The sequence below is a fragment of the Falco punctatus genome (assembly GCF_963210335.1).
Source record: "Falco punctatus genome assembly, chromosome: 6".
Lineage (NCBI taxonomy): Eukaryota > Metazoa > Chordata > Aves > Falconiformes > Falconidae > Falco > Falco punctatus.
Genome location: NC_137585.1, coordinates 34,376,540 through 34,390,531, shown reverse-complemented (window position 1 = coordinate 34,390,531; position 13,992 = coordinate 34,376,540). Strand labels below are relative to the sequence as shown.

The following is a 13,992-nucleotide window of genomic DNA, read 5'->3' as shown; positions in this document are numbered from 1 at the left end:
GGCTCCAAGAACGAGGATACCACCACAACGGGTTTGCAAAAAGTTCGTGAGAAATGAAAGGAACTGTGGGGACTAAGGCCCAGCTCCTTTGCGGACTGCACCGATGCTGAATTTAGCCGAGCAGGGAAGCGGACGGGCGCACCCCGCCAGGCCGGAGGCGCCTGCGCTGGCAACACGGAGGGGCTCTCCTCTGCCATTGGGGAAAAGTAACGGGGCGCCACTTGCATAAGATCAGGCACATCGATTTCTTTTGTAAACAGCTGTCTATCGATGGGTCCACATTCAACCCAAGCGTAAAACAGACCTAACGATCGGGTTTTCACCGATGCTACACAAGGCTTTTTTCAACTCCCTTCTGCAAGCTGAACTCCGCTACAGCCAGAGACCCGAGTAACCGCAGCACTGGCCCCACGACGCCCCCGCTCCCAGCTCCGAACGGGGGCAGCCGGGCCGGAGCCTCCCACGGGGGGTGCGCGGAGCCCCCTGCGGGGCTGCCTCGGGCCAGAGGCCGGCGCCCAGCCCCGCTCGCCCTGCGGGTCTGGGGAAGGTACGCTCAGCCTGGGGAGAGGGACTCGGCTCCCCCACCCGCCTTCTTACTTGTCCTTGGAGAAAACTAAGGCTCTCTTGTATCTCAGGAAATACGCGGAAACTGGGGGGATGGGGGTGGGGGAGTAACGACAAGGGAAAAACGACAGTCCCTCCTCCAACAACGAGTCGCTGTTTAAAAAAGAAAAGGAAAAGGGGACCCCAGTGTCACCTCCTCCTCCATCCTTCTGCGCTGTGGCATGCTAATGACTCACCCGTTACAGCTGGACTCGGGCCGCCGAGGGAGCCCGTACTTTTGGGACCGCCGAGGCACGGCTGAGGGGGCCCCCCGTGCCCGCAGCAGCCGCCTCCCCTCCAGGGCCGCACCGCGCCCGCGGGATCGGGCCGTACCCGACCGCAGCCCCTGCGTCTCCCGGCCACCGCTCCTGGCAGAGGTGCCAACACTCCTGCGGAGATCTGCCCTACTACTGGGCTCCAACCTTGGCTACCCAGCCTGGCTCCCGCCCAGACTGCCAACGCGTTGGACTGCTTGCCATATTTCATGTGAAAAATGGGCACAGTTTCTTGGAGAGAAAAAAAACCCAAACAACCAAGAACCTAAAAATTACAAATTACACTACTATTCCTAAATTTTTTTTTTTTTTTTTTTTTTTTACGATGTCGGGAAGTGCCCGGTCCCGCCTGGGAAGCCCACCACTGCACAGGAGCTCCACACGAGCACGTTGTCACCTCGCATCCCGTTTCACCATATCATATCGCAGAAGATTCTGCAGCATATTGTGCATTACAAACGGAATCTGTGGGATTCGCAGGGATGTGATAATTAATTCAGCGATGATGATGCTTAATATGGACTGGCCCGAAAGAAACGAGGTCTAAAAGGAGTATGTGTGTGAACGGGGAGGGGGGGTGTGGGGGGGAGTGCGGAGGGAGAAGGGGAAGACATTTAAAGTGTTTGAACGGTAAGGCAAATGTTCAAAAGCTACATTATATTTGCTTCCCGACCTCAAGAGCCGCCTGAAGCGTGGCATATGCTGCAGCTCCTTCCTCATCACCGAATATAACTGGTAAAGCTCCTCCTGACTTACTAGAGGACAAGGCTCGTCCCTGCACCACTAGCTCTTCCACCGCACCCCAGAACTTGACCTTGGCACAACTCTTTCTCCAGCCGGTATCACGACAGACTCTGGCACTGTGCCAGTAAGGCTTAGGCTCCAACTTCCCAAGGGAGGGACCCCCCACTCACGCCCTCCCCCACGCCGGTCCCCGCAAAGGCACCCCCGTGCCCGCTCTTTAGCCGAACCTTCGCGTCTGTGGACCGACTGCTTGCTGCTCTGCAAACTGGAGAGCAGCAGCCCACGGCACTTCTCCACGCAGAGCTAGAGAGCTGGCATGGGTCCAGCCTCTCCCGGTGTGCCATCCCCACACAGCACTGCAGCTTTGGTCATATGAGCAGAAATGATGAGAAAAGCACTTTTTAATCTTTTCGCACTTGCTTCCCTGTTCAAACAGTTGCAGGATGGCTATGACTGACGTGCTCAGCGCTGAGGATATCAAGAAGGCTGTGGGAGCCTTTTCAGGTGAGCGGTTTGTTTTGGTTTTTTCTTTCCCCTCTTTTCATCCCCTTTCGCCCTTTCATCTTAGGGTAGCAGTGCATTTATTTAAGCTCGGGGAAGATTAGAGGACCCGGCTAAACAAAACATCAAATGAGGATGTGTTTTCTGAAGTGTAGTGGAAGCCTGACAGGTTTATTAAGTACAGGGCTGCATCCTCAGCAAAGTTGCCCTGCATATTACAGAGGTGAAATATTTATTCTAAAGGAAAGCAAGCAGGAACTGCGGACAGACTTTGCTTCTACTGAGAGGATATTGTCAAAGGGAACAAACCCCTCGGAGACCAGACTGGATTGTATCTTGATGTGGGATAGGGAAGTCAGCCGCGGGTGTCGGCGGCTTCCCACTCACCCCGGAAATTCGGTTTCAGGTATTACAGAACTGCTGTTGCTCGTTCCTAGGAGATAGGAAACGGCTCTTTCCTTACTTCCTATGCGGAATCCCCGGGTGGGCTTTGCTTTTCGGGACGGAGCAGAAGGCAACAGTAGAGCAAGCGGGTGCGCGGCTCCACTGCAGCAGCTTTCTGCAGGACTGCAGCTGTCCCTGCTTCCCTCTCAGACTCCTCCGGCTTTCAGACGCTTCCTACCCCTCTAATTCATCGCGATCCCTAAACTGACAGCAACCCCGCTGCGCGTTTACCGAGGCTCAGGGGTTTAAGGTTGCTCTCAAAGAAACGCCAGAAACCGTGTTCCGGGGTGCACGTTATCTCGCCCCTTGCCCATCACCTCCCAGGGAGCAGCCCCTCGCTGCCCCCGGCTGTGCCGTGACCTTCGCGAACGGGCGGGAGCGCGAAACCTGCCGAACTCGGCTAAACCCAGCGGCCGGAGGGTCGACGAGACCGACAAACTGCTCAGCTCGATCCAGCAGCTGCTTTTTCTCATTAGCTTCTATTGTTCTAGGGCCACCTCCAAGTCCCGGCGCAGATGCAATTAGCAGCAACTAATGGTAGATCTGTCAAGCAGATCTCGAAAGACTGAGCCTCCTTAATTTTATGTCATAGGAAAAGCTGCGGCGGGAATAAGGATGCGCGGGGAAACAAGCAAAAAAAAAAAAAAAAAAAGGTCCCAGCACGTTTTGGAGGTCACTATCGGATTACCAGCCCACACCACAGCCGTTAGGCTGCATGCGTGTGACAACAGCGGGTGCGGTTAAAGGACGGGAGAGGTGGAGCAGGTAAACTGTCTCGGCTCCGATCTCAGGGGCTCCAGGCTGTGGGTTTCCCCCCCGGCGATCGTGCCTCACTAGGTTCTGCAGGCAGCACAGCACAGCACTCCCTCGCAGTCTCTGAGCTTACAAACCACCACTGCACGTACCTTCAGCGGTCGAAATGCACCGCTGATTTCTAGGAAGCCTTCGGGAAAACCGAAACGGAACTGAAACAGCCATGTGCTCCAAAACACTTCTCGGCAGTGCTAGGCTCCGTGGTTGAGCAAGAGCGGGTTCTTGGGTTTTTTTCCCAGGGGTGGAAATGTGAGGAAGTGACAGCGATCTAATAGTCAAGAGTCCGCTCTCAGATGACTGTTTTAGTGGAAAACTTAGCAAAAAAAAGGGGTTTAAGGCAAAGGCACTGAAAAAGACCAGGCAGGTTAGACTTCAGCTCCCAACTCTGTCACTGACTTCCTGTGTGACCTTGGGCAAGTCTCCGTCCCTCTGTAGCTCAGCTCCTCATCTGCAAAACGGAGACACTGTCCCTTTCCCCTTGTGTTTATTCCAATTAACGCCTGTGAAGCGTGGACAATTACAGCACGTACATCAGCTCCTACCACAGCTGGACTCGACTGTGCCTCCCAGGGTAGATCACGCAGCAGGATGGAAGAAAACCATGGGGGATGGGGGTGTGTGGTGTGGTATATGTTGCAATGATTTTTCTAATCCTGGCTTTTCATCCCCCTGTAGCGGCGGAATCTTTTAACTACAAGAAGTTTTTCGAGATGGTAGGGTTGAAGAAGAAAAGCCCAGAAGATGTGAAGAAGGTTTTCCATATTCTTGATAAAGATCGAAGTGGCTTCATCGAAGAGGAAGAATTAAAGTAAGTAAAGATACATCCTTTCTCAAATAACCTTGCCTTAAGAGTCTGCCTTCTTGTTTTCTTTTTTTACAAGACTAAATAATAGCATACAATTCAATCTCTTGGCTAGTATTTGGTGTGCAATAATCAGTTGTTTGCTGATTATATGATCTAAAGTGTGTTGGAGGCAGCTAGTTGTAACTTTTGTTGCAGAATTCCCGAAACACATGAATGACCAATACCTTGCAGATACTTCTTCAGTCAAGTGCAGTTTCAGAATAAAGTGCTCCTGAATGTTAAAGAATGTCAACAACAGATGATACAACCTTGCATTCCAACTCATATCACATCTCAAATAAATATGAAGTGAAACTGTTCTGGGGAGAAAAAAAAACAACTTTCCTTTTTTCCATGCCTTCTCTTTAGGTTTGTACTGAAGGGCTTTACCCCTGATGGAAGAGACCTCTCAGACAAGGAAACAAAGGCTCTTCTGGCTGCTGGTGATAAGGACGGTGATGGTAAAATTGGAGCTGATGGTATGTGATTAGAGGAGTAAACTTTGACAGTAACAATCGAGTATTACTCTTACAAGAACTGAGGAAGTCTAGGAATCGCTGGGGGCTGTGACCTTCTGAAGGGCACGAGTCGGATTTAATGAAATGCAAAGTCCTGCTACATTTGCCATACCTTGCTTGCAGGCTTCAGGGGAAACAGGGGCCGAGTTCCAACACTAGAGGGGGCAAGAGCTGACTGAAACGGAGATGTAGTTAAGGCACACTACAGCACAGCACTAAGTACCCAGCCCACGTCTACCTCAACAGAAAAGTTAAAGTAATTGATTTCAGTGGAGTGAGAATCAGGACACTGAGAGTTCAAAGACTCAGGCTTGACTATAAAACTTAGAAAAGAGAAAGGAAAAAAAACCTGAGTACCAGCATTTCTGCTTGATGTGTAGTAAACAGGAAAGTAATGCATGACTTAGCAAAGCAAGGCTCTTAAAATTCCAAGTACAGCCAGGTTGCTACAGAATTTCTATACAATAACTGCCTATTCAGGTTTTGCTAGTGTTTATGTGGATCTTTGCAGCTAAGAAAGCCTGTCACTCCTTTTTGCTAAACCTGAGAACTACAAGAAAAGAACAACTACTTCACAGCATTGCTTAAAAAAATACTGCTGTTTTCTGTTCCCCTCGGGATGAAATAAATTAGCCCACATACAAAACTTCTCCTTTTTCCTTTTTCTGTATCCCTGAGACAGACTGGAAGAGACATGAAGAGATACATTGCTGAATTAAATCTTTCCTCATTGTAGGAGACAGTAGTGGAAGTTTGTGGCCAGAGTAGTAAATCACCTAGACAGCAGGCAATTGCTAAGTTTTCACCATATTGATAAGCCATATGATAGGTTGAAATCCAAAAAAAAAAAAACCACCAAAAAACCCTTCAACTCTTTCTGTATTACCTGATCTCTGGGATCTGTAAAAATGTTGTGTCCAAAAATAAAAAGCAATTTAAAAAGGAAAAAAAAGTAAAATACAGTTAACACATAGTTTCCTAATTAGGAAGCTGAAAAAAGTCACGCACAAAATCAGCCACTGACATATTAGCCAGGTTATATATCAGCTAAACTGCCTGTTCATAGCACGCCGGAATATCAGTGACTGTGACCCTGTTTCTAGACTCAGGCCTTTTAATTTCTCAGATCATGATTATATTACGGTTGCAGAGGAGCAATTGTGAAGCATCTAGGGGAAGTTCCTGCTAAACTTCAGCAGTGCTACTGAACCTGATGAGTGTGTGGAATTATTTTAAATTTCATATGCCTTATTATATGGGTCCTCCTTATTCCCATCAAAATTAGTGGCAGTGGTACTAAAATCAGTGGGCAAGATTTTCAGAAGAAAACTTAATTCAGGTAAGTAAGCACAGTTGATCCACCAACCTCACATCAGATAAATTTTCAGTTATTCCTGTAAGGCTGCAAAACAAAAGCAGTAGCAATTGGAGTAAAAGAATCACATTGCAGAATGATTTTTGGCTTAAACATGAGAATACAGCATTAACTTTTTTTTAATTTAAGATTACCCATAACTTTAAAAAAAAAAAAAAAAAGTTGAAAATGCCTGAAAGCCAGTACGTTGTAATTAAGCAATATGAAAGACCTCTTCTCCTTATCTCTTTCTTCTGCAATTTTGACCCTTCCTTAACTTTGAACTGGAATTACTCTGAATTTATATTTGATAATGAGAAGAGATGAAGGGCTTTTTTCTTTTGCTTCTTCTGGCCATATCCCTACTGTACAACATTATCTGTTCCTTTTCCATTTCTTAAATTTGACTCCAACAGCAGATTGTTACACTGCATGCAAATACATGCAAAGTTAGCAGCTGGGACTGTGGCCAAAGGATGAGGATGACAATACTTTCCAGCTTTTCCTTTGGTTCATAAATCCACTTCCAGATTATAACTGTCTATGTAAATAAAATATACGGTCACAAATGTACATCACATTCATATTCAGTACTGCAATGCTGTATTTCTGTTGCATACCACTTGTTTGTTTCTCTGTAACTGAATTGTCAGGCATCACTTTTAGCCTTTGTTTCAAACATCAGCTTCATATGTCACTAAATGATCACAAACATGCAGCCTTTCACAAGGGTTAATGTTAATTTACTAGAAAGCCCTTGAATGCTGTCCCTGTGGAGCCCATACAGCTGATCTTCAGTGATTTTTTAACACCACAGAGCCATCTTTCCCAGATGTATCATCACAAATGTTAATCCTAATCAGTCTTCTTCCAGTTAGGGTCTCACACCACAAATCTTATCTTAGGTCTCCTGCTTTAAACCTTTTATCATCCCCACAAGACCATTCAGCTCAGAAACAGTTTCACCAGCTTGCCTCTTGTCCAATCAAGATTTGTAATTTGTGGCTGATCTGCCAGTTTCAAATAGTTGAAAACTTGCAGCCTATTCATACAAGACATGATCATCTTCTGTGTGATGTCAGGCCCCCTCCATCTTCCACGGATCTGAACAGAAGATGATGAATCTGAAAAAATCGCAGGTCAAGGCCAGGTTACCTAATAAAACTACAAACATTAGCTTCCATATTGGATTGGGAAGTGATGGTGAAGCAGCTCTGTCAGCTTCAGGAGAACATTTATAAGAAAGAGGAGAAAAGAAAATGAAGATTTCTGCTCTCTGTTTTGTGTATTAGCATTGGACATGAACATCATGCTTTTAAGTTTCTTGATACTAATAGACTTGAGAAAGTACACAGAGAATTTTCAAAGATAATGCACTGTAGACAGGACAAACCCAAAATTTTTAACCAAGTAAATCAAAATCTTTTCCTTGATACAGCTCAGCTTCTGCAAGTATTTTAAAATGTTTCAATTATTTTCTTCAAGTGTTGTAAACACAAGACATCAAGCATTCAAAATTACAACTGATAAGTCATGACCTTGCCACAGGTAAAAGTCATGACAAAAAAGAAAAATCTTTTGGAAGTCCTTCTTTTCTTATCCCTCTTTGTTCTCTTGCATCTTCTAAAAGAAACTAGTGTAAGTCATTACTTACAAAGTTTTCTAAGATTTGCTGTTGTACAGACAATGTAAAAAAACATGGTCTGATGAGAGAAATCATTAGCCTACAAGAGGTTCTCTGTAATTTTATCTGTCATTTCTGTAAAATACTACAGGGTATGCATTAGGCTGGTGTATACTGCTAAACTATACTGAGCACAGTGAAACCACCCTCTCCTTTTAAGTCAGAGCTTTGATTCAAGACAGCTAGTAAATTATTTCACATGACGAAATAGTCTAAATCCCTGTAATTTAAAACTATTATTTGTGCAAAGAAAGATATAATGTAATTTTGTCTGGGAAGAGAATTACAACTGGAAAAGAGGATGTAGTTAATCACAAGGATTCTCTCACTAACAGGCCAGTCAGAACGACCAACAGACAGGGGCTAATACACAGTTTTGCATGTATGAATACACTTTGCAACAGTGCCTCCACAAGCCACCTGGGGTTGGGCTAATCTTGATACAAAAAGAAATAATGAACTAGTTTACAAGATTATTCAACTGAAATGCCTTTGAAGTATATTGAAAACCCTGGGAAAGCGTATCCATGAAATATATTGCCCTTCAGTGATAATACCACAATGTATTATAGACAATATTTGGCTGCAAGTCTGAATAACCTTTCCCAAATACATTCCGTAGATACATGTAATTATTAAAAAAAATTAATTTAGCAGTAGCAAGTATGATAACTTGTTCTGTTAGAATATGCATAGTTAGTTTTCCCTTTTGGAAGGGTTTAATTCATTGCAGTTCGTGTTTCTCTCTGCAGAATTTATTCACACAGTGATTTAATAATCATAGCCTTTTCCCCTTTCTGCTCAGAATAGTCTGAGTTTCTATCACAAGCACTTTATGTTATCTCTTAAATTCAGTTTGCAACACTTTCAATCTATGTACCCACCATGTATTGGATTTATATATGTTTTGTGTTAAGTAATCAGCATCACTAATCCTAATTTGGATTTACATCTTTCAAAATGATGGATAAATTTGGATTTAATTTAAACTCTCTGACACTTTTATTTCTCAGTTTGATTTGTCAACATTTGGCAACATGTTTTTTGGACACATCATCAAAAGTCCTGTTTGCACACACCAGTCAGTAAAGATCTCCCAGTTTAGAGTTTAGCGTTTTTCAACTGAACATCAGAATGTTCTTTAAAATGCCTAATTTTCATCTTCTTTTTCTTGTTGCAAGACATTACTCTTCATTATGTCAGACTTCAATAATTTCCTCTTGAGCCTTTACAGATGACTGCCTCCCCTATTTGCCATTTTCCTCTCAACTGATTATGTTAAACCTATAAACCACTCTCTCTGTATACCCTCTAATCCCTTTATCATCTTTGTTGCCCTTCTTGGGATTCCCTCCAGTCTGTCATTTTTAATGCTCTGAGGCACACACAACTGTGCAAGGTATTCTTATATGTAACTGTTCCAAGGTTAGATGGAGCTAGGAATTATAACCTCCTCGGGTAGTACAGTATTCAGAGTGCAGTATGCCAGGCAGCTATTCACCAGGATACAAGCGTGCCTTTCCCATGCTTTATCACCCTGCTGAAAGGGATTATATATACACCAAAGCGTAAAATAACCCCAAACTGCAGATAGATACATATATGTAAATATTACAGATGTAACACTAATAAAAGCCAAATGGTAAAATCCTGGCCTTCTGAGATCACAGAAATTTTTCTTGTTATCGCCAGTGTGGTCAAGGTTGCTACACAGGTTGGTGTCAGCCTTCTGTTTTTGTGATCTGTCATTTTCAGTCAACTTGCCATTACAAAATAGAGTTTAAATGTAATATATTTATAATACAGGGACACAAATACTCTGATAGACTCATTAATGAGTCTTCGCCAAACTTTGCCTCCAAGTAAAGGAAATTTATCTCACTGAAAAATTAAATTTCTAGTTCTTGCCTTCATCCCACTGAGATTTACAAAGGAATAACAGGGAATTAATCAAGTTCTTCAGATGAATAGCAGTGGACAGTCTTGGCATTCTGGCATGTATAGCATTTCTCCCTTACCCTCAAAAAATACTTTCATTTCACTGGAAGATTTCCCAAGCCATACTTTCCCTTTAATTAACTCTGATTTCTTTGTTCTTCTGTTATTATGATGTTTCTGCTACACCAGTGAGTCTGTAATCATTGTAATATGCTTCCTCCTTCTTTCCATTTCTTTTCTTAATATTTTAAAAAAATTTTTCCCTTCTCCAGAATTTGCAACTATGGTGGCTGAATCATAAAGGCTTTGACCAATGCAAACCCTTCACCCATCCTTCACTGCCCAATTCCAACCACCTCCTGCTGACTGCTTTGGCTCCTGTCTATTTATTTATGTTATTTTATACTCCAGCTCTGTTCTCTGCAATCCTGCAACTCTGTAATTGTGCTGAAAGACACTGTTAAAATAATAAAGGTCACATCAATCTGGGCTTTATTCTCTCTCACTATAACTTGTTTTTATTTCATGTAGGCTTGGCACACGCTGAGAGAAAATGTTACTCTCTTTTGCTGACATCCCTGCTGCTTTATCCCTAGCTAGGGTAAAGTGGGAAGAAATTAAAAATATTATTTGGGATAAAACATGTCTATAATGAGTCATTCAGTCCCAGTTCTGAACTGCAGCAAAACCAACTACATTATTTTTAAGCCATCCCTGCTAAATGGATGCATACTCATAGCCTGAAAAATCTCTAGTGATGGCAAAACTCTAGTGATGGCAATTACCCAACTTCATTTGGCAGTTTGCTCTTTTGACTTAATCAGTGTTATAGCTAAAAAGTATTTCCTAATATTTAGCCTACATCTCCCTTGCTGCATTTTGGTGATCAGTAAATTGATCCTTGTCTGTATCATTCGTTAAATTTGCCTTGTGCAGGGGGATTTTTGGATAAAAGGTTTGACAGGAATATCAGTTGGTGCCAATCATGCATGGGGATAACTTCGTAAATATTAAAAAGCAGTCACTTCTGAAATACAGGATATTTTTACTAGCAATGTTACACAACTATCTGGGACTGGAAGAATGGAATACTCACAAGAAACAACAGTATGAATTTCAGGAAAGGGGACACCAAGATTCAGGTGTGATGCTGCTGTTAACACTCCCACTGTTAAAACGGTATATTAAAAAATCACATCAAAAACCATTTCTTCTAAAATTTTACTGGAGAAGTGAGTAACTCTTCTTGAGTTAAGTACAGGAAGCTGAGACTCAAGCTAAGGAAATATTAGCCAACAGTAAGCCTATGACAGAGCCAAGAGCTAAACACTTGTTTCCCAAATCCTGTTTGGTAACTTTGGCACCAAGCTCATGCTTATGTTTGGGGGTTTTTGGGTGTTTTTTTTGTTGGTGTTTTTTTTTTTTAAAGCAAAGATTAAAGGGGGGACGGGGGCATCCTTTTAGGCAATATCTTCCCCCCATCTTGACAAAGCAGTGATTACTACTACAATAAAAAGGAAGGATATTTGCCCTTTCTAGATTCCAAACTATTCCCTGCAGCAATAACACCTTATTCCATTCAGATTTATTATCGCTGATTTAGTATAAACAAAAAGATAAGGCTGAAACCCTGTCAGCATCACATTATACAGAATACTGTTCTCTGTCACAGCGGTTACTCAATGCTGCTCAGGAAGCCAATAAACACTCCCTAAAGCCATTCTAGATTTTCACTCTGCAGTAACTTACAAGGAGGACTTTTTGCTGAGCCTGCTGTGCGTTCAAAAGAAATGCTTTGATTTTGCACAATGTATATACGGATCTGAAGAATGTATTGATTTTTAAGTATTATAAATAAAGTAAATTAAAACAGATTGCAATGAAGCCAGTCTATTTTCCTCTTTTTCTCGGGAGCTGCTGACCTCAAGTGACAACGAAGTGTAATTACAAGAGTATACAGGCCCTCAGAAAAAACATTAGGAACTCGGCTATTGAAGTATTATGAATGAAGAATCGAGGAATCGGAGAATCGACATAAAAACCCTACATAAACAAAGCCATTTATAGTCCTTCTCTATTTGTTGAACCTGCAAGGTTTTATATCTTTCACTCCATTTTTTTTCATACACGTTCTTTTTCATACCACACTCATTTTAACATCTTTAAGACTGTCACAGAAACTACTGTAAAGACTGAAGAAAGCAGAATTTGCAACAAAATTTAGTCAGGCTTTCAGCTGAGTGTGGATTATAGTACGGTTGACAAAAACAAAAAATCCATATTACCCTGCAATATACTATTTCATGAAGAAAGATGTTTTAATTTTCACATGCATAAGAAAATGAGGAAAATTAAATTTCTCCATGAAACATTTATCTTACATTTTTTAATTGGCATCTTACATCATCTTTGTCCTGAACAGTAAGTGTTTCATAATTTTCTCCCCTGTCATAACACAGAAATAGTTATGGAAAAAAAAAAAACCAAACAACTCCAGCCATCATGTTGAAGACAAAATTTTAAATCATCAGTACACATCCTTTCCTTAGATCCATACAGTCAACAGTTTGTAACAAGACACAACTGGATGATTTAAGATACGTAAATTATGTTCACAAATACAAAAAAAAACTTGTTCACATTGGTGTTATATATTGCTAGGAAAGAAACACAGCTCACTCTCAGCTACAACTGAAAAGGAAGAGCCAGATCTTCAAGATCTAGACAAACCATCATTTCCTGACAAATTACATTAGCATTTAACAAAATGGGTTTGTACCATCAGATCATCACCAACTCCTAAAATTTCTCCTATTACCATTTACCATTACCAAATCCTTAACCAACAAATTCATAATTGTTTATGCTTTAAGGGACCTGCCAAGCTCTTAATGGAGTTTCATGGATCAACAATTTTCCACATGTCTTATTTTGGGAATCAATGGACTGGAGGCCATAACACCTGTTCACTTTGCAGAAGCTGAGCTAGGATTTATATTTACAGTCTATCCACCAGTCCCGAGTTCAACACTGCCTAATGTCATATGATTGCTTCCACACTTTATTCACTTCATCAAAGCAAAGCTTGCTTGTTTGCTTCTTTTGCCTTTTCTGACTTGGCATCTTTGTGGGGGAAGTAAGGACACTTTTCCCTAGTTTCTAAGTACTTTCAAAGGCTGGAAATCCAGTTCATGTTCTCCCTTCCAGCAACACACACCAACTTTTATCAAAGCCTCTGTGCTATAGTATCTAAACATTAACAATATTCTGTCCAAAGGAGAGTTAATATTGTTATGGAATTAAAAACTGCAGCATGGCACAGTTTTTGCAACAAGTTCTGCCTCAACAAGATAACATTAAAGATTATGAATTTATACAAAGTTAAGTGAAGACAAAAATTGGCCTACAACATTTTTATTAATGAGCATATAGCACAGAAGAACTTCATTTGACTCTAAAATCACAGACTGAGATTTAAGTGGTCAGTGGACAGAGAACATACTCTTTTATTTATAAATCAACTGCAAATTAAAGAGAAATTATATGGCATGCATTAACACCCCAAAATTCAGCTGTGATTAGAGTCCATGCTGATGTTCTTCTAACACCACCCAGGAATCACTGGTAACAGACACAAGAGCACAGGCTCTAGCACATGCCAGTAATTAAAACACCTCCTCTAGGTCCTGGACTCTCTCATTGCTAATCTCTGCTTGAACCTGAGCTGCTGCACCTTCATTCTGAGACAGTATTTTTGACTATTTTCTTTTCCAAAGAGACACAAATCCCAACACTCTCTAGAGCTCCAACATTTAAAACAACTTTTCTCCTAAACAAGAGAGTGTGAAGCCAAATGTGTCTACAGCGGGTTAGCTGTGTGCATGCGAGATCAACCATCAAAACTTGCCCAGACTGTAGGATCTCCTAATGCAGGATAGTTACTTCACAGTGGAGGAAGTATGTTTCTGGACTTCACAGTGGAGGAAGTATGTTTCTGGTTAGTGCTCCTCTGGTCAATAAAGTAACAAAGTTTAACAAAGGTTGATACAGTTTTAAAGATAGAAGTTAATACAAATACAAATACTTTCCTCCACCCACCAGAGAAACAGAAGGCACTGCATGAGCTACAACAATAAATGGATTAGAAGATCCAAATAAAAATACTGGAAGATATTTAATAAGCCTATGGAACATGCAATTAGAAAAGTCATTTTTTTCATAAACTCATTTGGTCTTCCACCTCAGAAAATCTAAGTAAAAGAATCTTTTAAGTG

General features: G+C 41.9%; 1 protein-coding gene across 3 annotated transcripts; it reads left to right on the top strand.

Moving 5' to 3' along the window:
- Positions 1–1,790: 1,790 nt before the first annotated feature.
- On the top strand, positions 1,791–11,592 carry PVALB (parvalbumin). Of its 3 annotated transcripts, none has more exons than XM_080392958.1 (5): positions 2,069–2,126; positions 2,367–2,529; positions 4,056–4,188; positions 4,594–4,703; positions 7,002–11,592. In XM_080392958.1, exons 2-5 carry the CDS (start codon positions 2,463–2,465, stop codon positions 7,013–7,015), a joined length of 324 nt encoding a protein of 107 aa, XP_080249084.1. In that variant the 5' UTR covers positions 2,069–2,126; positions 2,367–2,462; the 3' UTR covers positions 7,016–11,592. The 3 variants fall into 3 exon arrangements, with proteins under 3 accessions (XP_080249083.1, XP_080249084.1, XP_080249082.1); XM_080392956.1 differs by having other exon boundaries at positions 2,073–2,126; positions 9,991–11,592; XM_080392957.1 differs by lacking the exon at positions 2,367–2,529 and having other exon boundaries at positions 1,791–2,126; positions 9,991–11,592.
- The last annotated feature ends 2,400 nt before the right edge of the window (positions 11,593–13,992 follow it).